This window comes from Canis lupus, chromosome 8, assembly GCF_011100685.1.
Source record: "Canis lupus familiaris isolate Mischka breed German Shepherd chromosome 8, alternate assembly UU_Cfam_GSD_1.0, whole genome shotgun sequence".
Taxonomy (NCBI): domain Eukaryota; kingdom Metazoa; phylum Chordata; class Mammalia; order Carnivora; family Canidae; genus Canis; species Canis lupus.
In genome coordinates, this window is record NC_049229.1 from 68,832,572 (window position 1) to 68,855,692 (window position 23,121).

At 55.4% G+C, this 23,121-nt stretch overlaps 1 protein-coding gene and 1 non-coding gene across 4 annotated transcripts in view; both read left to right on the plus strand.

The window, feature by feature from the left end:
* EVL (Enah/Vasp-like) overlaps positions 1-23,121 on the plus strand; it is a 108,984-nt gene that overhangs the window by 69,553 nt on the left and 16,310 nt on the right. For all 3 annotated transcript variants that reach the window (XM_038545709.1, XM_038545707.1, XM_038545708.1), the window contains exons 4-5: positions 18,398-18,461; positions 21,805-21,872. In XM_038545709.1, coding sequence (XP_038401637.1) covers positions 18,398-18,461; positions 21,805-21,872 — 132 coding nt within the window. The remainder of the gene's footprint in view (positions 1-18,397; positions 18,462-21,804; positions 21,873-23,121) is intronic.
* On the plus strand, positions 2,506-2,568 carry MIR342 (microRNA mir-342). Its single transcript, NR_049354.1, has one exon. It is a non-coding gene; the product is annotated as a microRNA mir-342 (primary transcript).

A 23,121-nucleotide genomic window follows, 5' to 3' on the forward strand; every position in this document is an offset into this window, starting at 1 on the left:
ACAGAGGGTTCACTCCTCAGACTCCCACTAAGACCCCAAGAAACTATTGAAATCAGATCCAGCAACCACCAACTCATGCCAGAGTCATGGCCTCTCCCAGTAGGTCACTGGGAATGATGGGGGTTGGCAGGGAGCTGGCCAAACTTCATGTTGTGACTGAGCCAGACCATGTCAGGAAAAAGAAAAGAACGCCCCACAGTGGCTCTGAGGCTTTCCACACAGATCGCCTGGGTCTGGGGCCCATGGACACTCCCGGTAGGCAGCCATCGTCCCCAGAGCTGGAGGAAGGAGGCTTTTCCCCAGGGGGGTGTCCTGGAGTACCCTGTCCCAGCACCCGGACTTCTGTCGCAGGATAGGCTGCCTGGGACAGCAGGCGGTAACGCAAAGCTGCATCGCTGGGTGCAAGTCAGGAGCAGCGGGGCAGCTGCAGATAGGCTGTCTGGCCCCAGGTAGAACCGCTCCTCCGAGCCTCTGCCTCTTCATCTGTCGGATGAGTTGGTGACGCCTGTCTCAGTGAGGTCGAGGGTTCCAGGAAAGTGCAGTGCTGAGGGCAGGAGTCCTGAAGGCTAGCTGTCTAGAAATGAGTTCATGCCTCGTGTATCAGATTTCCTTTACAGGCCTAGACCAGGCCATGGACTAGAGCTGGGAATGCCCCCAGGACGTTAAAGCCTGGAAAGTGTTGGAAGGCTGGGCAGGGGCTGGAACAGCAGCGGTCGAGTGGAAGGCCACTTTGGTTGTGGTTTCTGGGTGGCATGCGGTGAGTTTCAAACTGTTATTTCGAGGAGCTCCAAGGGTCCAACTAGGTACCAGGGACCTTACCCTGCTGCAACAAAAATCGTTCCCCTGTATCTATTTTATCTATATTAGGGCCCTTAAAAAAAGAAAAAGAAGAAAAACCTGGTAGCTTAGTGGAAATCCACATGGAGTGAATTAAAACACATGGTGAAGTTCATATTTTCATTGACCTCAAGGAATGTAACGGAATATCCTTTTCTTTCTTGGTTTGCTTGTAATAACATCATCGGTACATTCTGAGATCTGACTGTGCTGATGCTGGGCGAGCAGTTCTCCCAGTTTTCCCAGCCTCTTGTGTCCTTGGTTGATACCCTGAGCAGCAGGGAAACAGACGTGGGAAGGAGTCCCAGCACGGGACTTCTAGACACACCTGCTCATGAAGACAGGCCCAGCTCCATGTCTTCACACCATTCCACTTCGTAGCTTCTTAGACTCGGGGCTTAATTTCCCTTCTCATAAACCTTTCTGTGGAAAATGGACCTATCTTTTTCCCTAAACAAAAACACTTGGCTGTCTTCACCTCCCACCTGCCTCACCTGTGACACGAGAACATAGGGCCAGCAGGGCCCTACCTGAAGGACGAACTTCCTCCCCGTCCTACCCCCTTCTTCCTGACTGCCTGGGTTGGCCAGCTCCTGACTAGCCTCTGTGCTCAAGATCCACAGATGGCGAGACATCTGTGCCTGGTTACGCCTGCATGTTACTACACTTCTGGATGCCCCTGCTATTGCCTTACTCACCACCCCACACTTTCAGGCCAACTCCTCCTGTCCAAAAGGTACCCCTCGGATGAAGCCTTTCCAGCCACTGTGGCAGCCTCATCCACCCCTACCCCAGCTTTACTTCTGCCTCCATCACCAAGGTTCACAACACTTGGCATTGTCCCATGGGAATCCAGTCAGTTGGGCATCATTAAGTGTCCTGATGCTGGGCCCTCAGAAACCAGCACACTGTCTGACTTAGGAGCTCTTACTGTATCATGCCAGGTTGAGTGAGCAAATCAAGACTCAAAGGCTTGTCGTATCTTAGAACTCGGCACAGGCCCCCAATCCCATCCTTGATGGCGCTGGACAGTTTACACTGATGACGTGTGCAATGTGTCTGACCCCTGACATGTCTCTGACTCATCCCATACGCTCACTGTCTGTCCTCTGAAGGCTCGTAGCAGGACCCTAACAGGGCAGCCTCTCCTCCCTTCTTTGGCCTGTCCTTCCTGCTGGTGCTTCCAGCATGACCTTTCTGCAGAACCAGGGTCAGTTCAGGAAGCCCCTCCACAGCCCACTCCTGCCCCATGTACATTGTCCTCCTACCTTGTGCATGAGTCACACCAGCTATGCCATGCTGTCCCCTCACAGTGCTGCCATACTTGTGGGTCCTCCACTGTGTGTGCTGGCTGGCCTTTCCGTCCCTTGTGGTGCTGTGCCAGGGGAGCCTCCAGGTGCCCCGTGCACCTCAGGGCTCACTCCTTGGCTCTGAATGTGCAGTCATCCAGCCTGCTTGATCTAGACTGTGAGCCCCTCGAGGGCAGGCATCTCGCTCCTTCCATCTCCAGCACCCTAGAGTGGGGGAGCTCACCCCTTCATTTCTGTATCTGTGTTGTGTGCCTCACGTCGCCTGGCACTTCCTGCCATCACGCCATCGTCTGGAGACCAAGACGGCATTCCTGAACCAGCATCGCTCGCAAGCCTGTGAAACTGGGCGCAAGGTGAGGGGTGCTATCTGTGATTGAGGGACATGGCAAATAGAATTGTCTCACACAGAAATCGCACCCGTCACCTTGGCCCGCCTACCACCACCCCTAAACAAAGGAGCGCACCTTCCTCGGCCAGCAGCCTTGTGTTCACGAACCTACAGTTGTTTGCGGCGTGTGCACATCATACGTGGAGTCAGGTGGATCTGGGTTCAAGCACTGCTTGTGCCAAGAGTGTGCCCTGGGCAAGCTACCGTACATTTCGGAGACGTTTCTCCCTCTGTACAACAGGTTCATCATACCTACCTCACAGGGTTGTTGTGAGGGTAAACTGACATGGCGTTCATGACTTTGTCACCTGGAAATTACTATAACACTTGGAAGTTACTCTTTTTTTTCCCCCATATTTGAAATGTTAACTAATTATATCAACTCCTGTGGTGATGCTGACCACCCTGCTTTGGGACATAGAGCGGGAGGCCAGGCTGCAGGGCTGGGACGGTCAGGAGTGCAGGGTGGTGGGAGAGGTGGTGCTTGAACCCGGCTGTGGCCCTGGGACTGAGGGTAGGTGGGAGCAGCCAAGGATAAGGAGGATGGGATACGAGCAGGTCTCCGTGGTTTGGGACTTCAAATCAAGGGTCTGGAAAGAAGCTCTGCCTGACATTGGGGTCTCCCTCTACCCACTAACAGCACTCTGTATCCCTCTTGGGGACCCCTGATTTCCAAACATCCCACCATTGTCTTCCTTTAAAGAACTGCTGGTTTGTTTGCAGTTCATTTCCTGGAGAAGAAATACCCCCTTCCACCAGCCCCCAGGTTTTCTCCCTAACACTAGTGGGCAGATTTCTTTGGGGCTTTTAGTTTTCTACAGCCACGGCCTGCATGCCAGGGCCCAGTCAGGGCTCAGGATGCTGCATGGTCGGCCTTGCCAGCTCCTGCCCATATGCCTCTGGCTGGGGCATGGTGAGCAGCCTGTGGTTGGCACAGGTGATTGGCAGAAATGACACAGACTCTGGGGGCAGATGACAGGGTGGCAGACCCATGCCTCTGGCCTGGCACACGGAGCAGCCAGGCAACCTTGAGCAAGCCACCCTTAGCCCAGCTTCCTTATCTTCACGATGGATGCAGTAACTGCCTATAAAGTCGTGACAAGGCTCAGTGAGATGGTAGATGGGAATGTCATTCGTCAGCTATAAAGCCCTGTGAGAGTTTGAGTGGAGTGTCCTTGTTCCTAGAACACTGTCCTGGGACCTCATCCCTCCACAATGGCAGGGTCATTACTGGCATAGGAGAAGCTGGAGCATGCCCCAGGGACTCATTCCCCCACTCCTTGAGGAGAGGACAGGGCCCCCTTTGTCCCATATCCTATCGTGCTTGCTCATCCCACTGGGTCGCACAGCATCCTCTGCGATCGTCAGGGAGACATTAGGGATTAGTTGTCCCCACTTTCAGGACAAGGAAATGAAGGCTCAGAGCAGTATGTGACTTGCCCAAGGCCACGCTGGGGAGGGACAGAGCCCCAGCCTCCTAATTGCCAGTCCAAGTCTCTCTTGTCGCACTGATCACTTCTCAGAAGAGATGCTGGCCAGCGGTGGCCTCCACACTTTGTGGTAACCCAGCTTGATCATAGGTGGACTCCTAGGGGCCCTCAGCCGGGCCCAGCTCTGTGGCCAAACTCCTACATCTGAAGGAATTCAAAAATTCATTAGCATCCCTTTTCTGTTTGCTCATCTAGCATGTCTTTCTTCCCTAAAGAAGATCATTTCACAGGTCAGCCTCCTGCCAAGTTTAGCTCATGCAGGATAAGAGCCAACTCATATCTCTTAATAAGTAATAGTCGCAAGGACTCAGGAACCCAAGTGCAGAACTTGAGTACGACCTGCAGTTTCTGAAGTGGACAGGGTGTGAGCATTTGAGGCCCTGCCCCGCACCTGTTTGCTGCCTGTCTTCATTCACCCATTTTATTCACTCAGTGAATGACTGGGTTTTCACAGCAGACACCTACTTGTTTTGCCTGCTTCTACGCTTGGCTCATGATAGTCTGTTCTTCACGTGCAGATTGGTCTTTTCGAGTCCAGTTCAGGTCAGGTCAACCTTTGCTCAAGACTCTCCAGAGACTTCTAGTCTTACTCAGAATCACACCCAAATCCTTAGCAAGGCCTGCAAGGACTACTTGGTCCTGGCACCTTCTGAGCCCACCTCCCCCTCACTCTACTTCAGCCACTTCTTTCCAGGCACATTGGCCTCCTTGTTGCACGCCACACATGCTCCTGACACAGGGTCTTACACCTATGTCCCTTTGGCTTGGAGTGTTCCTCCTTCCACATAGCCCATAGCTCCTTCACCTCTGCTCACTCATCCCCTAATTATCACCTACCACTTTGGTTTTCTTACCTCCTATGTTCTCGTTACATGTATGTCTTCGTTGTGTAAGTTCCAAGGGAGCAATTGTGTGCTCTCAGGGATATTTGTGTGATGAATGAATGCACAGCCATTTACAGAGCATCCATTCTGGGCGGTGCACCAGCACACAAAGGTAGGGAGGCAGGGTCCAGTGTTCTTGGGGCTCAGTCAAGGGGAGAAGGGAGACTTGACAGTGCAGCACGGTGTGTGCTATGGCAGAGGGCAGGGCAGGGCCTGTAGAGACTAGAGAGGAGGCCTGGCACGAGGGCTGAGGTAGAGGGACAGAGCCGTCAGGAAAGCCCCTGCGGTGGGCGAGACTGATCTGGCTCTTAAAGCACGGGGAGAAGTTTGCCAGTGAGAGAAGAGGCAGTTCCGGAAAGAGGCAGCTATGTGTGCAAGGCACAGAGATTGCCAGAGTCTGGCCCCCCTCACTGCCAGGAGCACTGCCCATCCTGGAAGCTGTGGGAGACAGGACGAGGCTGCGGAATAGGCGGCAGGGCCAGGGCTTGAAGGACCACCTTTGAGTATAACATTCTAAGGCACAGCCCTTCCCCGGAGCTGTGAGGAAGGAGCCCTCCCCCCAAGGCCCAGGCCGTCATGGCCTCCTCTCCCTGCCAAACAGTTCTTCAGAGATGAAGAATCACAGCCTGGATATCTCTGCCCCGGAGCCACGGCTCTTAGCAGGGGCCCAGCAGATTCACAGTTGACCTGCAGCTGCCTGAGAGCTTCAGGCTCTGACTGCCCCGCTTCTGAGCCATTCTGACTGCCTCCCAGATGGAGTCAGTGATGGTTTGTCTGGAGGCTGGCCTCGGTCACCACTGTGCACAGACAACACACCTGCCTGTCTCTCCATTTCAGAGCAACACAGGCCCCGTTGGTGATGGCAGAAAGGTGTAACTGAAAGATTCCTGGCTTGACCCGGCTCTGCCACGGATTTAGATGGGTGATTCATGCCTCTGAAGCTCCATTTTCTGTTCTATTATGTGGAGTAATAATAATAGCTTGTCACATTGTTTTGAGAATTCAACACGGTGATGCGGAAGCATAAATACAGGGTGTTTCTCTTATGCAAGGTACTCGAAGTCCAGTAGGGGTGCCGACAAGCACCTACACGGCTCTAATAAAAGACAGTCAGGGCGCCAGGCCGGGCGGGGCTCTGAGGAAGAGCATTCCCTTGTGAAGATGTCAGGAGGTGTCTCGTGCAAATCCCAGAGCAGGCCTCGGGGGGATGGCAGGCCTGTGGGGCACAAGAGGGGACATGCCTCAGTGCAAGCAGAGGGACTACCAGAGAGAGGCAGGAAAGACAGAAACATTTCAGGAAGATGCACGTGATCTCCTGAAGAGGAGCAGCCGTTAGGCGACGGGGCACCTGGGGCTGGGCTGGAGTATGCGGATGGGCTGGGAGTGCTGGCTGGGAGCCTGCCCCTCCTGTGCTGGTTGTGGTGTGGCCCAAAGTCACTCCAGACTCATGCACATTTTCTGTTCTACTCCTTGATCTATCTGTGCTTATTTCCCAATTTTGAATTATTGAATTATTTGAATTATTATTTGCGGTAAACCTGATTCTCCAGGTGGTCTGCATTCTCCGTTCCTCCATATACGCCCAGAGCACCACCAAGCTGTTGGGGTGCCCACCCCGGGTGGGAGGGCCTGCTGCAGGTGTGGGAGCCGTTTCAGCTTAGGAGTGGACGGCGGAGAGTAAACTGGCCTCAGAAGCAGCGGGTAGGAGTGACTGGCACAGGGGGACTGCTGCCCACCAGGTTTGACCCCGGGGACTCTGGCACAGCTGGAGATTAGCCAAGCCACGCACCATTAACAGAATGTTCTTACATGATCTGGTCTAGAAATAACTTCCCTCTCTTGCTTTCCTCCATCAGAGTAAAAAATTGGGAATAAATACCTGTTGAAGAAACAAATATATCTAATTAGCTAGTTTGCAGAGGGCCTCATGGGCCACATCAGCCAAGACAGAGGGTGCTTTTTTATTTTTCAGATAAGAAAACAGAGTTACAGTAACCCGTCCAAGGCCAAGAATAAGTGACAGAGCCAGGGCTGCCTCTAGCTCCAAGTGACTTCAAGTCCAGGCACCCCGTGCCTGGCACATGGTGAGAACCTCATAACAGTGGGGCTGCTGTCGGCACAGTGATGCTGCCTCTCTACTTTAACCCCACAGATGGGAAGGTACAATCCCAAAGACGGACCCTGACTACCTAGCCCAGGGTCCCAGAGACCCTGAGAATGGATGTCATTTGTTTGAGGAAGGTCTGGACAGGCAGGACCACGTGAGCCCTGCTTCAGGGAGGAAGTAGAGGGGGAGGTGAGCTGCCAGCTTCCAGGTGGCCCTCCCAGTCAGTGTCTGGAGAAGACGGAGATGCCAATTCCCTTGAAGTCCAGTGCTGTCCCTTACAAATTTGTGCATATTTTGCATATTTGCCGTTTATACCCAGGGATAGAAAGAGGGAACAATCAGTATCCACAAGGGAAGATGGTAAAGAGGGTGGGGTCTGGCCCAAGTAAGTCACTGGTAGGGGAAGAGGGAGCTGGAGAAGGCGGTTAGCGGCTGGGCCAGGCACGTTTGAGCAGAGGAGGCCTCAGGCCCAAAAGAGTTTCCCGTGAGTGCTGGTAGGACCTGCTTGGGCCCTGGCCGGGGAACGGCACAGAAGAGCTGTGCTTCCTGATGTTTCGTCTGCAGATATGGCTCAAGGGGTGAGCCTGAGGCTGAGAGACCCCATTCAAGAGCTGGGGCCCAGACAGCCCGGAGAAGGCAGACCTGAGAGGTAGTTTTCTGGAGAGACGACATTTCCTGGGGACCGAGAAAAGGCACAGAGGGGCAAGCCTAGTCGGACCAGGGCTGACCAGGTACCCACAGGGAGAATGTGAGGCTGGCTTTGGGCAAGCTGCATGGACGTGCTTGGTGCACTTCCTGCCGGGCCCTGTGCAGGCTGCCTGGGGACAAGCAGGGAGAAGCGTGGGATTTGCTCTGGAGCTCACAGTTCAGTGGAATAAACCGAGGAGAAACTCAGATATTGGCAGTGGGTGCATTCCTTAGGGCATGACAGTAAAGGTCACTAGAGTAGAGCAGGCAAAGGGTTGAGGGGGATGCTACCCATGCTGCTCCCTGGGGAACCAGGGAATGCTCCGCAGAGACAGACCCACCTAGCCTGGGCTCTGTGGGGTTGCCAGTCAGGGAAGGGCGGATGTGTCTTCCCAGCAGAAGGAATGGCCTCCGTGCCTATGGCCGTGACGACAGGAAGGGGTCCCAGGGCAGTGCAAGAGATGCATGCCTGCCGGCAGGTGGAAGGACTGAGCTCTTGCAGGCCTTCAAGCTGGTTGGGCTGGGAAAGAAACCAGGAGTGGCAGGGATTGGTTGGGAGGAAGCAAACATGATGGCAAGGAGGGGACGCGTGAGGACCATCAGCCGGGACCCCAGGGGAGCCTGGGGAGAGCGGGTGGCCTAGGCCACAGTGCCCAGGCCCCAGCCTCCAGCTATTCACCTGTTGCATTCTGGCTCTGTGCCCACCCTGCCCCGTCCCATTGCCCACAGTGGACAAGAGGAGAGCTGTGGCGGGGGGTTCTTCTGGCAGACACCTGCTGTCACCAGGGCCTGTGAGCTGACCCCACAGGGGCCTGGACACCTCTCCGCAGCCCCCAGAGCTTGCTGGGATCAGGTAGGCGGGAGGGTTCTGATAGGTTAGCTGGGAAGCCTCATTAAAGATTGAGACAGTGAAGCCCATTTGACGGCTGGCTGGCATATCGGTTTCCCACTGCATAAGCCGGGAGGCTGAGGAAGAAGAGGTAAGTGGCCGGGATGCGAGAAGCGCCCTCCTGCACTGCGCCCGGGGGCCTGCCCGTAATGGTCAGCAGAGAGTGGACCTTCCACTGCTTCTGCTTCTGCCACTGCGACTGCACCGTGCTTTGCAGAGTGAGCTGTAGGTGATGGGCCCCTCCGTGCTCCTCAGGGTGGGAAGGGGGCTGCTCCTGTCCTCACAGGGGGCTCCTCCCTGTTCTTCATGGGGGCTCCCCACACCGCGTGGAGGGAGGGGGCTCCTTCCTTCCCACTGGGGGGCTCCTCCCTGCTCTTCTCGGGGCGGGGGGGGGTCTTTCCTCTTCTTCACAAGGGCTCCTCCCTGCTCCTCTTCATGGACTCCTCCTCCCCGCCCCTCACGGGCCTCTCCTTCTGCTCCCATCAGCTGGGATGGTGGGCATGAGCTCTGGGTCTTGGGATAGAGCACCCATTAGTGGCTGACCAGAGGGTAAACCCTGTTTTGCACTGAGGCATCACAGAAATGTGGGCAGAAGCAGTGTACAGACTGAGCTCAGGAGACGTGGGCTCCTCTGTGGCCTTGGGTGGTCACTTACCCTCTCCGAGCCTCCAACTCTTTGCCTCTAAGAGAGGTCTGATAGGCCCCACCCTGGAAAGTTAGTAGGTTAATGACCAAATCATGCAGGGGGACTTTGTCAGCACACTGTAAAGGTATGACAGATTTCTATTGTTCTTTATTCTGAGATTCTTTTCAAGGTTTGTTATATGTGCTGCAGTGAGCTTATTAGGAAAGGGAGACAAGTTATTTCAGCAGGAAAATAAGTGGCCTGAGGAACACAGTCTGAGGGGATGAGGCAGGCTGGTTGGCGGTGTCCTGGCCTGGAAGCCAGGGGCCTAGGTCCCAGCCTCACTTGTCCCGAGAACAGGGCCTCCCAGGCCTTCTATGCAAGGACGAGGACAGGGAGCAGGGGCTGCTGCCTCCACAGGTCTCCTGCTGCCCTTGGCACAGTGCAAAGGCCTGTCTTCTCTAGACTCCAGGCGGGTGCTTCTCACTGTGTGGCCCAGGCCTTAGCTCCTTCTCGGAATCACAGTCCGCGCATCTGCACTGGCTGACCTTCCAGGGCTTCAGGTCATTTAGACACTGGCCTCTTTGATGCAGGGTTAGCCATTGGTCACCAGGGGGTGACGATTGAACCGTAACTTGCAGGCTCAGGAGTGAGGGTCTGTTACAAGGGCATAATGGGTGACCCCTCAGCTACCTCATGTATCAGCCCACCGTGAGCCTCGGTTCATAAGCAAGGCCTTGGTGGGAAAGGCACTGGAAGATTCACCCAGGGTAACCCAGGCAAGCAACTGAGCTGTCATGAAAGCAGGAGGTGGCAGTCAGGGTTGTCTACTGCCCAGACACCTTGGCTTTTTAAGCGTGGAAATAGGGAAGTAGGGAGACATTTGTCCTGGGCGCTGGTCCCAGCTCTACCACCAATTCCTGTGTGGCCTTGGCAAGGCAACTTCAAAGACTCAAGCCCAGACCACAGACTCCATTCCCACATGGGTACTAGCTTACCTGGCAGTAGAAGCCCTGAAAGGAGAGGGAATGGGTGCTAAGGCGTTGGTCTAGGAAGCTGCCTCCATCACAGAGAGCTGCTTTTAAATCAACCCAAAATGCAGGGGCCTTCTAGAGAGAGGGGAAGGAGGCAGCCAGAGATGGCAGAGAGGAGGAGGGGACCTCAGAGGGGCTTGGGACTCTGCCCAACCCAGATTAAGTAGCTGTCGTTTGCTGGCCAGAAATGCCATCAAGCATCACTGAGCAGGTGCTGGATCCTTTGTCCCTGGCACTCCTGGGATCTCAGGTTCCATCTTTTCAGGAGGCCCAGGGGATGCCTTTCCTATAGAGACTAACTCGAAACCTAGCCTGTCCCTTCTGTCCCAGAGGAGCCCAGGGGGTCGATGTCCCAGAGCCTCATGAATGTTAATGGACAGGCAGGAGGACAGTCTCTCTCAGGAGGAGGTGTCAGCAACACCTCAGCTTATCTGCCTACCTTAGGCTGTATAATTTAAAGTGGGGTACCTGGGCCAGGAGCCGTAAGGGCCTCCATCTACCCCGCACCACCAGACTCATAGAGAATGGAGTCACGGAGGAGCACTTGTTCCCTCCGTGGGGACTCTCAGCCATGTGTTTCTTTATTGTAAGGTAATACGTCACACGTGTACAGAATTTGGAAGTTGAAAAAGAGGGAAATAATCCCACAATCTACAGGTAACCACTGTCCCCATCTTGGTCTCTTTCCTTCTTTGTCCTTTTCAGTTTCAGAGAGTTAGAACTAGGTGATCATTGGTTCCATCCTTCTCACTTTATGGTAAACCGGGGCCCAGAGAAGGAGGGATTTCTCAAGGTACCGAACTACTTTGAGCAGAATTCAAACAAGAACTTGGGTGTCCTGGCCCCAAATTCACTCTGAAGGGGATTTGTAGAAACTGGAGCAGTACAGAAGAGGCCAGCCAGGAGTGGGGAGGGAAAATGGGAACAAGGGGGAGCAGGAGGCCTGGGCTGTTCACTCCCGGTGGGGGTTGCTGGGGGCATGAGCACTGTCCACGGTGCAGAGGCCTCTAGGCCAGCACTTGAAAGGCCGCCTGCCTGGTCCTGAAGGCACCCGTGGGAGCAGTGCTAGCAAGGTTCCCGCCCATGAGGACGAGGACCAGCAGTGGGAACCCCACACAGACCCTGTGCGCAGAACATAATACCTCCTCAGGAAACCTGGGCTCCCTCTTCCCTTACCCCATCTGTGGTCATTTCCGAGCCCCACCTCTGTTGGCGACCTGCCATGTCTCTCCTGCTGTAATATCTCAAGGCTTACGAGGCACAGTCGCCGGCCTGACCACTGACTGTTTCCAGCTGTGAGCTGAGAACTTTAAGAATGTGTCACCTGCTGTAGTCTCGACATTTGGTTGGACATCTTCACACGGTTTGCTTGGGGGCCTCATCGTTCACTTATTCAACAAATGCTGCCAGCGTGTTGATCGTAGGCCAGAAACCATGTCCTGGGGGTACAGAGAACAAAACAGTTCTGTCTCTGGAGAGTAGAAGTCAGACCGCTGTTGGCCTGGGTTCATTTTGACTGTCTCTCCTGGTCCGGGCAGGCGTACATACTGTGTCCTCGTGGCCACGGAGCTCCGCACTAGCTGAGTCCCCACAGGGAGGTGCCCCCTACCACTGGGCAGGACCGGGGCCAAGCATCCCCCACGGCTGGTTCATTCTCCTGGAGCCAGTCGTGCGACCTGGTTTTCCTATCTCAGCTGCTCTCCCCCAGCCCCTTTCTGTTACACAAGGGTGGCTTTCCCAAAGATGAGTGTACCTCACATTAGAATCCTCTGTCAAATCTTTATGTCAAAGACAGAGCTGTAGAAGCCTTTAGAAAGTACCAGCGCCAGGTGTGCTCACATCCCACCTCACAACAGCCCTGTGAAGGGTGGGATGATCATTGCCACCCTGCTTGTGGGTCCCACATCCTCCAGGAGCCCCAGGGAGAAGTGCCACTGCTCAGAGATGACCTCAGACCCCCTGGCCCCACTTTGTCCTTTGGTCTGGCTGACACCAGTGCCCCAGGTAGTCATGTGGATTCTCCCTCCAGTCCCCCAGCCTCTGTGGTGTGGGGGCCAGCCCCAGCCCCTCTGGCCAGGCTCCTGCATCACCCCTCCAAGGTGGGCTCATGGCTGGAGTTTGGCCCAGCCTCAGCCCCATCTAACTTTGCTTTCTCCTCTATCTTCTCCCACCTCCTGACCCCTAAGGATGAATAGTCCTCCTCTGGGTCACCAGCATGTTCTGTAGGAGCAGATGTCTGATGGATCTTAAAGCTGTCTGGAAAGTGGGCCTCAGAGATGGCAGGAAGTCAGCTCCTTCCCCCGAGAAGCATCACTGTCCAGCGGGACGTGGAGCAGACAGGCCCGGCTGCGAGTATCAGTGTGGGCCTCACCCCCGTGCCCTGACCCTCGCTCTGTTCAGACAGGCATCTGCCAGGGCAGGCACAGGCCACCCTCCGCCCGGGCCGGGCCCACACACCGGTCACGCACCAGCACCCTGCTTCTCCCCACCTTTGTTTGCTGTTCCACCTCACATTTCCCTTTTTCTCGTTCACATGTCTGTAGTGCCGACAGGTTCTCTATCGTAACTTTGGCAACACTTATCTGAGCCGCATGAGAGAGGATGAGGGTTGTCTTCATTGAAGCCCCAGACCAGCGCCCATCCTCAGCAAGCTGTGACATGGAGGCCAGCGTCAGGAGCCCCTTGGCCTCAGCAGGTCCCCTCACCTGCAAGAGACACCACCACACCTTATACAGGGCTCTGGTGGGACCGACTGGGCGGTGCAGGCAGGCATGGAGGCTGGCAGAGAGGACTGCTCTGTGAGTGGGGAGCCTTCCTAAAAGCACCAGCAGCCCGACTGGTGTAAAGGGCCGTTTGAGTGTGCAAGGATGCAGGCAGGCCAGTGATTAGCAAGAGATGTTGGACTCGGAGGAGAGGCCAACCAGAGAATTCGCTTTTTTTTTTTTTTTTTTAAGGGGGCTCCACACTCAGCACAGAGCCCAACACGGGGTTCACACAGCCTGAGCTGAGATCAAGGGTCAGATGCTTAACCGACTGAGCCACCCAGGCACCCCTAGGAATTTGCTTTTAGTACTAATAAAAAAGAAGTTTCCAGGCCTTTATGGTTTACAGAGTACTTTTTCATGCAGTCTGTTTATTCTTCACAGCAGCTTTGTGAGGTGCCACTGTTGGCTTTAGAAGTCATATTTACATTTATTTTATAGGCAAGGAGGCCCAGCTGACAGGTGTGGGCCCAAGCCCTGGCCAGGCCTCCTCCCTCCCAACCCTGGGCCATCTCCCTGCCTGCCTGCCCAGATCAGTACCTTGTGGGGACAAGGCAGATAAACGTGATCTCCCCAAACGAGTGTCTGGCCTACGTTTCCACAGAGGGGTGTCAGCACACAGCTATGTGCAGAGCCGAGGGGGTTCTGTCTGTGCCGAAGAGCACATCAAACACAGAGCCCTGTGACAAAGACTGAGTCCTGCTGCCAGCTCAGTCCTGGTTATGGCAGGGGATAGTTAGCCAGGAAACCCTCCCTTGACCAGCCTCCTCTCTGAACAAGCCTGAATTTAGGGATCGCTTGTGTTTCTGTGGCTCATCTCTTAAGGGATTTTTATTTTCATCTGAGTGAGTTCAGCCCCCTCCCTTCACCTGTGGTCACGAGTTCCCTCTAACCATCCCACCTCAATTCAGCAAAACATACCAAGTGTCTGGTGTGAGCTGGGTACTATGCACGGGGTGATGAGTAAGAGATATGGTCTCTGCCCTCAAGCAGCCCAAGACCTCATAGGGAAGACAAGAGTGCTTGCAAACGTCTATAATATTAGTGAGAAAGCTGTGCTGTGACAAGCCCTTGCATATTAACCAGTGAGGAATGTGAGGATATAAGAAGGCTTCCTGGATGAGGTGACTGTGGCGTTGAGCCTTGCAGACAGCACCCCAGGTAGACTGAGTGCCCCAGCCAAGGACAGAGAGGTGGGGAGCACAGCATGTGGTCAGTCGAGGGAGCAGATGTGAAAGGTCTGCTGCAGAGGTGGGGCTGGAAGCAGCAGCTACCCGGTAGGCTGGAGTCCTCTTCCACCGAGTGTAGCCCCAACCCCCTGGCTTGTGTTTGCCACCGATCATGGAGGCTGTGATGTGTGTGGAAGAGGGGCAGGAAGCAAGGGGAGAGGGTGGAGGCAGAGGGTCCAGTCAGTCCAGGAGAGAAATGCCGAGGCAGGCATGTGGGCATGGAGAGGCGGGTGGGCTCCGTCGGGGTCTTGCACAATGCTGCAGTAAGAGTTGATCACCAACTGGAAGTGGGAGGCCAAGGAGGGCGGGGGAGCCAGGGGTCCCCCCTATCCCTCTCACCAGGATCCTGAAGGCGAGGGCATGGCTGACCTGAGACGACTCCATGGCAGGGGTCTCTGCATGGCCTCCACCTTGGCTTCCAGTTGCACCACAGGGACTACCCAGAAATAACTCGGCTCTGGGACACATGGGAGTGATTAACAGCCACCCAGTGTTCCAACCCCGGGATTTCCCACTGAGGAAGCTCCTGCAAATGGGCTGTGCCAGGGCTTTCCCAAGGAATCCTAGACAGCTCAGGAGGAGAAATCCTCCCCCCTGCCCTCCTCCCTGCTCTGCCACTGAGGCCACTGGGGCCAGTGGGGGAAATAGGCCAGGAGTAAGGAAGGAGACAGTGGGAACCTCATGGCTGCTGCAGATACCCCGTGTGACACTCCCAGGCCCCTTTCCCGGGCCGCAGCTCCCACCTCTGAGACAAAGGGACCGTGCTTCCTAACATTAAGGATCCTTGTAGTTCAAAACAGACTAACATTTTCTTGGTTTGAGAAGAATGGAACGCCTTATACAGCCAAGCCTTTTCTCTTCCTCCTTTGCAGTGTCTAAAATTCCAACTGTCTAGTGTTTTGTTTTTTTGTAAGATTTTATCGATTTATTTATGAGAGACACAGAGGCAGAGACATGGGTAGAGGCAGAAGCAGACTCCTTGCAGGGAGCCCGATGTGGGACTCAGTCCCAGGACCCTGGGATCACGACCTGAGCCGAAGGCAAACACTCAACCACTGAGCCATTTGGGCGTCCCCCAACTGTCTAGTCTTGAAGTATGCCTGCAGTGTAGGGGCCAGAGCCCCCTGGGAACAGCCAGGTTCCTGTCCGACGTCCTCCACCCTCTGAAGGAATTGGCTGGCTGAAGGTGTTGGGAGGAAGTCCAGCCCAACAGGCAGAATGAGGGTCACCAGCACAAGACCACCACAGACCACAGACTGTGGAGGCCATCTGCTGCCATCTAGGGTCCTAACAATGGGATGGGAAAGAGTCCCAGTGACCGAGGCCAGACCAGGCCAGCAGACACAGAGATGTCTGAGCTGTTAGCAGAGCTCAAGCATCACATGACCTCAGTGCTAGGAGAGCCTAGCTCAGATAAGGATGGGCTCTAGTCCTTAGACCACGTGCTAGACAGGGTCTCTGGGACGGGCTCAACCCTGGAAGAAGGGCGACTCCAGATTCAGACACGGGCTCAGCAGCCGAGGCCAGGCCCTGAAGTGAGGCAGAGCAGCTGCCCCTGATTCCCAGAATGGGGTGAGGAGGGGAGGCTGAGATGTCTCAAATCCTTCCTGCCTCAGCCAGGACAAGTGGGTAGAGGCATAGACCCTCTGGGTGGGGGTCAGAGGACACCTGTCCAACCTGTGGTCCTGGAGAGCCAGCCTGCCACCCTGCCACCTTCATTCTTCACTCTTAAGCTGGTCTCAGTCCGACCCCATGGTGTGATTGAACAGAAGGGAGAGTGGCCTTTTGCAGGTCAATTGAGTCTGGCTCTGCCACTTGCTGTCTGTGAGACCCAGAGCAAGTCATTTCCCCTTTCAGGCCACCTCACCCATTACAGTTCCACTCAGTGGCTGACAGAGTTGCGAGAATGAAGGTGAATTTCAATTAAATTAGGAAAGTGAGGACCCCTGGGTGGCTCAGCAGTTGAGTGTCTGCCTTGGGCTCAGGTCATGATCCTGGGGTCCTGGAATCGAGTCCCACATCAGGCTCCCTGCATGGAGCCTGCTTCTCCCTCAGCCCATGTCTCTGCCTCTCTCTTTCTCTCTCTCATGAATAAATAATAAATCTTTTTAAAACAATTTAGGAAAGTGCCTGGACTCTGCCGGATAGCAGAGATCTGCTCCCACTCCTACTTCCTGAGAACAAGGAGGAAGGAGCACTAGCACCTGGGTCTTCCCTGTAGGAGAGAAAGAGCCCCATCAAGGATTTGTTGTTTATTTGTTTGTTTTTAGGATTTTATTTATTTACTTGAGAGAGCGAGAGAGAGCACACACGAGTGAGGTGAGGGGCAGAGGGAGAGGCAGGGACCCTGATGTGGGACTCAATCCCAGGACCCCAGGATCACGACCTGAACCGAAGGCAGATGCCCAACTGACTGAGCCACCCAGGTGCCCCAAGGATGTGTTTTAAATTTTCAAAAGTCTGTGCTGAACATGTTACATGTTACTTAAAGTCAGAAAAACCAATTTCTATTAAAAAGATCAAAATTATATGTTAAATTATTTAATTTTTAAAACGTGTTTAGAGTTGGAGAAAGAAAGCTGAGATTGATCTGATGCCTATCGTGTGCCAGGCCGCCACGCGAGGTATTTACAAGTCATGTCTGTAAAAGCACTTAGGCACCTTCTCTCCTGCCCATCATGAGAGCGCAGCAGAAGGCACCAAGCAAGGGCGGGCTCCGGCAGCTTGACCCAGGGAAGCATTTTTCCCTGAGTGCTGGAGGGCACTCTCCTCCCACCAAGCAGAAGGCCCACTGGCCTCCTCCTTCCCCAGCTGGAACATTCATACTGGGGCCAGGAAAGCAGCAAGACGTGGCTCCCTAAGAACTTGACTAAAGTGGGTACTAGGGCCCAGGACAGCAAGTCTAGAGACTGCTGAACGTGGAAGCTCGCTCAGGGCATGGAAAGATTTGACTCACGTTGTGTCCCTCCTGGTGGTAGAGACAGGGTCTTTGAGGATGGGCAGGTTTAAGACCTCTGTGGAAGCAAGCATGTGGTCGTGGTCACATGGAGGTAGTGGCTTCCGTTGCTGGGACTGGGCAACAGTAGCTGCCTGGGAGGCACACAGGAGACTCCTGCACGGGGAGGAGACTGCCCTACAATCAGATGATCCATTTTGGCTTTGAGATTCTGTTGTTCTCTCTCCCCAGCTGTGCCCCAGATCCAGGGACCACCTGCCAGTCCTTCTGCAGCTCAAAGCACTTGTGGGAGAAGCCTTGCACACATTGTGGGCTTTGCTATGGGCTAACCGTGGCTGCCCCTTTGTCCTAGAGGGAGATACAAGCTCCTTCCCCATGTAGTCAGTGAGGTCAGACCAGCCTGCCCAGGGTCCCTCCCTGTCACTGTGACTCTGTGCAGTTCCTCAGTGACATCTGAGCTGGCAAAGAGAAGGGAACAATCAGCTCTTTCTCAGTTTAGGGCAGAAGCCTGCCTTTTCTTGCACGAGTGGCACAGCGCCAGCCCCCATCTGAACATAGGGTGCACGCAGCAGACCTGGACTGCTCTGGGCCCTGCCTTCAGAGTCCAGGGCAAGGGTGTGGCCTGGAAGGCTCTGTCCGTGACAGCCTCTGCCATCTGTGCCTCACTGTGTCCTTCCCACCCACAGCTGCAGGCTCCTAGATGCAGACAGGAGGGCCCCGCATCATGGTGAGGAGGCCAGGCTGCGGCCCCACCAGACCAGATGTGAAATCCCTGGCTCTGACACTGAACCCACTGAACCTTCCTGCTCAAAAGGCAGGACAGAATGGATCTCCTGGGTTTGGTGATACTGAGCACACTGGTGATTTTAGTTGGAACGGCTTGGTGGGACGTGGAGAGGCCCTGAGACAGTGAAGAAGTAAGGACACGGCAAGTGCAGTGTGAAAGGGAAGGAGAGAGGGTTCAATAGCTACGTGATGGACTCTGAGCCACGCGAGCAATGTTGTCCTGTACTGGGCTCTGAGAGAAGAACCTTAAGACGGGGAGAGAGAGGTGATTGATGGGACAGGCTGGAGACCCGTTGAGAGGGCAGGGACCGCTCCTGTGGGCCAGGAGGGCAGACGGGGAGAGCTCCAGGTTGCTTTGCCAGAGCCTTCCTTCTCCACTAACCACTGTGCTTCTGTGCTTCTCTGCCCCACAGGCCCCTCCACCCAGCGTCAGGTGCAGAATGGCCCCTCTCCTGAAGAGATGGACATCCAGAGAAGGTAATCCCCCAGCCAGGGCCAGTGGCACCCTGCGGCGAGCAGAGGACACGCCTGCAGCTAGGGCCAGGATTCCCAGAGACACACACCAGGGTGGGGACAGGCCAGACCAGAAGGAAGAGGGAGCACGTTCATTGTGGCTTTGCCAGACCGAGGAAGGGAACGTGTGGTCTCATGGAGACCTCCGGTCTGCAGCATCCTGGGCGCTGTTCACTTACCTCACTCAGCCCTCCCACGTGTGTTAGGAGGTGATTGTCATGCTGTGGAGGGGTTCAGTGATGTGAGCAAGGCCACGCTGCTGGAGATAGGCAGGCCGACCCACCCAGGGCTGCCCGCCACTCCCTCACTGGCTGCCTTGGGCGGGTGCCAGAGCCTCTCAGGAGGATCTTGACCCCAGCCCACTCACCTCCCAGTTGAGACTAAGGTGGACAAAGGTGGTGAATGCCCTTCAGCGGCTGCAGCTGCTCTCCAACTGCTTGGCCGGGGCCGAGTTGTTGTCCTCATTTGCCAGGCCATGGAGGAGGCAGCTCCCATGGGATGTGAGCCTTGAATGACACCCACCCCCACTCCAAGGAGCTTCTTTTTTTTTTTTTTTAAGATTTTATTTTTATTATTTATTCATGAGAGATACAGAGAGAGGGAGAGGCAGAGATACAGGCAGAAGCAGGCTCCATGCAGGAAGCCCGACGTGGGACTCCATCTGGGGTCTCCTGGATCACACCCTGGGCTGAAGGCGACGCTAAACCGCTGAGCCACCCAGGGATCCCCTCCAAGGAGCTTCTAAAGCACTCAGACTGGGAGGAGGGGCCAGTACCATTGTCCTGAACTTACAGAAGAGTTCGTGGTGGCCAAGGAGGGAGCAGCCACCCCAGGTCACGTTGCCAGGAAAGGCAGGGCCAGGGTGTGTACCCGGCCTACCATCGCCTCGGCAGGGGCTCTGCGTCTCTGAGAGGCTCTGCATCGGGCTCTGTGGGAGCTGTGCCCAGGACGAGGGCCGGGTGCAGGCCTTCCCCACCCAGGTTCTTGGACGAGGGGCTGAGCCGGGGGCCTGCAGCTAGCCTCATGTGGAATCTTGGGCTGGGAGGTAGGGAGGCCCCGTCCCCACCCCTCAGCTGGCTGGGAGGATCTCCAGGGCCCTCCTTCCTCTAGCCTTTCCCCCACCCTGAGGACTGAAGGCCATAGCTGGTAACCTCTGAGTGCCTTCTGGCCCACGGGGTGCTCTGTAACCCTGGGCACCTTCCTGCTCTAGGCCTGTTACCCATTGGAACATAACAGTGGTATTCCTCACCCTGCCCACCTCAAAGAAATAAAGATGGGACTGTGCTTCTAGACTGCCTATGGACAGGAGACTCCTTTTATCAATTCCCACGGGTCTCTTGATTCCATGGGCCTGTCTTCTGGCCCCTCAAGAATACAGCATGTTGTTGCCTGTGAAGGGCTTTTACAGGCTTTGGTTCGTTTTACTTCTCACACTAACCTTCCAAGGCTCCTGTTACTGGTACCATCCCTTACATAAGCCTGGAGAAGTGGAAAGGACTTATCCAAGGTAACGAGCAGTTAGAGGCAGCACCAGGATCGGCACCCCCTCCGGCCCCCGCTCAGCACTCTGCTGGGTCTTGGGGCTGCTTCCACCCTGAGAAGGTGGACTCAGGAATGATGTACAGGGCAGAGCTCTCAGAACCTGGTTACACACCAGCCTGCATTACCTTGATCCACCACGGAAGGCCCGCATTCCTTCAGAGGCCACCTACAGTCCACGCTCCGTGGGCTGGAGCGCCCCCTGGAGGCCTGCGACCTGCTCCTCTGTCCCTGCCGGTCACCTCACACCGAGGGAGGCCCAGGGGAGAGATGACTTCCGCGGGGGCCCAACACGAGGTGGTGACTCTAAGCCCAGGAACCTTGTACCCTCTCACAAACAGGGTCTGAAATCCACACCTGATATTTGAGGACTTCCAAGTGCCTTCATTTTACCAGGGGCAGCTAAGCATACAGATCCTGCTGGGAAAGTTGGAGTTTTGGGTGATGTGTCAGCATCTTGGATAGAGAAGCTGATGCAGGCACTGTTGGGAGCTTTTCAAACACCTTTCGCGCCAGAAGGGTCTTTACCGTTATTTCATAGGGCACACATAGCCCTTCTAAGAGCCCCCTGAACATGTGTTGTGGTGCTTCTTCTGCAGAGAAGCCGATGTCTGGGGAAGGGGTGTGACTTGCCCACAGTAACAAAGCCATGATCCCAGAACAGGAGCCCAGAAAGGTCGCTACCTCTGAATGGTCTTTGCAGTAAACTCTGGGTCCCCTCTGGAAAAGGTGCTGTGTCATTGACCGTTCTTGAAGATGAAGGCAGCTGTATTTATTCCTTCCTATGTGTATCTGTTGCTTCACAAAGCACTTACTGAGCAGCTGCTACGTGCCAGGCATGGTTCCAGCACCAGAGAAGCATCAGCTCACTGAAAACTGAGGGTGCAGTGCAGACCCATGGCCAGCAGCTTCCCGCTCTGCCGCTGCCCTTCGTGGCCAGGGCAGAAACCACAGCTTGCCTCTAGCACGCTTTCCCATTGAGCCCAGAGTAGGTGTGAGAACATCCCTTCACCCGTGTGCTTCATCAGCAGAGCTAATTAAAGCTAAAGCAAGGTTAAAGCCTTGCTGCTCTCCGGAGTCTGCATGACTTCTGCCTCGGCATCTCAGTTCCGGATTCTGTAGAAATATTTGTGGGTTGGTGTCCTCACTCGACCAGCCTTCAAGAGCACCAAGGTCACTCTGCCTTAAGGACCCAGGATGCTAGTGCCCACTGAGGCACACACAGCATCACACTGCAGCCTACCAGATGGCTCTCTGATGCAGGCCTGGCCTGCGGCTAGATCTGGGGTAAAAAGAATGAGGACATGCCGGCTTAGTGTCCCTTCTCTTGGCAACCAGCAATGCCTAAAAATCGTTCCAGGAAACATAGTCATTTGTATTAAGAATGGGCGACCCTAAGGTCAGGTCTGCTGAGGTTCTAGGCCCCCCAAAAGCTAGATGAGCACGTCCAGCCTGGGGAAAAGCTTGGTCACTCAGCCAGATGGTCGCCCCAGCCTTCATGAAATTGTTCAAGGGTACTGCCAGCACTCAGCTGTTCGGGGACCTGGAACCAGTCACATGCCCCACCTCCCTTCAGTGAGGACAGCGAGCCTGGCAGGCGGGGCCAGGGGGGAGGGGGCGAGCTCACCGCTGAGGCCCCCAGCCCCGGGCGTGCAGTGGCTCTCAGGGAGTGCCAGTGAAACCCAACTCTGCAGCCCAGGCTCCCGGACACAGAACCACATTGTTCTCAGCTCCGAGAAGTCAGATCTGCTCTGCTGTTGTTTTTCAGACAAGTGATGGAGCAGCAGCACCAGCAACAGCGTCAGGAGTCTCTAGAGAGAAGAACTTCAGCCACAGGTGAGAGCCCCTGTGGGGCCTGTTTCTCTAGCTGCTCCCAGCTCCTTTACTGGGCACCTCTGGCCCTCCATGAAGAGCTGCTGGTTGCATAGATCTCCCTGTGTGATAGTCCCATGAAAGCAGGGGGACAAGAGAACAGCTCGGGGAAGAGGATCAGTTCAGCTCTGTCCGGCCCTCGCCACCAGCCTCCGGTCCCCCAGCACTCAGTGCCTGAGCAGATGCTCGGTGGGCATAGCCTGTGTCTCTGGCACCGTGCTAAGGGTTAGGAACACAGCAGTCGAGGCAGAGACAGCCCCAGCTCAGCATCCTGTCAGGGAGCCCCTGTCAGGGTAACACTGAAGCATCACAGTGCACGCACGGCGACTAAGTGCGAGGTGTACCTGCCCCGGGAGTCAGGAGCCCTGCAGACAAGGTGCAGTATCGTCCTAAGCATTGACCAGAACCGAGCACAGTAAGGCCAGAGGTTCCCTGAAGAGTGGCGATGCTGGTTAGTGAGCACAGGACTTCCCGGGTCAGCGAGCGCTTTCAGATCCTTTGTTTTACATACTTCCTTCCAACACCCTGCGCAGTAAGCAGGTGGATGGTACCCTGTTTCACTGATGAGAAAACCAAGCACCAGTGCCCAGTGGCAAGGTGGAGGGGCTCTGCCCAGTGGCAAGAGCCCCCCCACCTCATGCAAAGAGCCCCCCACTGGGCTCTGCCCAGTGGCAAGAGCCCCCCCCACCTCATGCAAATGCTAGCTGGTAGCACCCCCAGCTCCACTAGACCCCCGGTGGGGCCCCCCCTGCCCGTCCTGTGTCAGCCCTGCCCGTCACTCCTGCCCGTCACAGCTGGCCCCCAGGTGCAGAGGCCAGGTGCCCACAGCACTCCTGGTACCTCTTCCTACTCTTGCATTTCCCTTCCTCTTTTTCCTTCTTCGACCTCACTCCTCCTATACCAGACTTGACTCCTCATCTGTCACCGTCCTGGCACGGTGGCCACTTCCCTGCAGTTTGGGCTCTGAGGTCAGAGCCCCCCCTTCTGTATGCCAGCGTGGCACATGTGCCTGGTCCCAGTAGCACGTGTCATTCTGCCGCAGTTGTAGATGTGCATTTATCTGTGTGACTCGCTCCCTGCTTACCCACGAGGCCATGAGCAGGGAGCCTGTGGCTGCTTTCCCCAGCACCTGCTACAGTGCTGGGCACACAAGGGAGGCTCAGTGAGCGCTGGGTGGAGGCTGTTCAGATGGTGGACAGAGGACTGCTCAGCA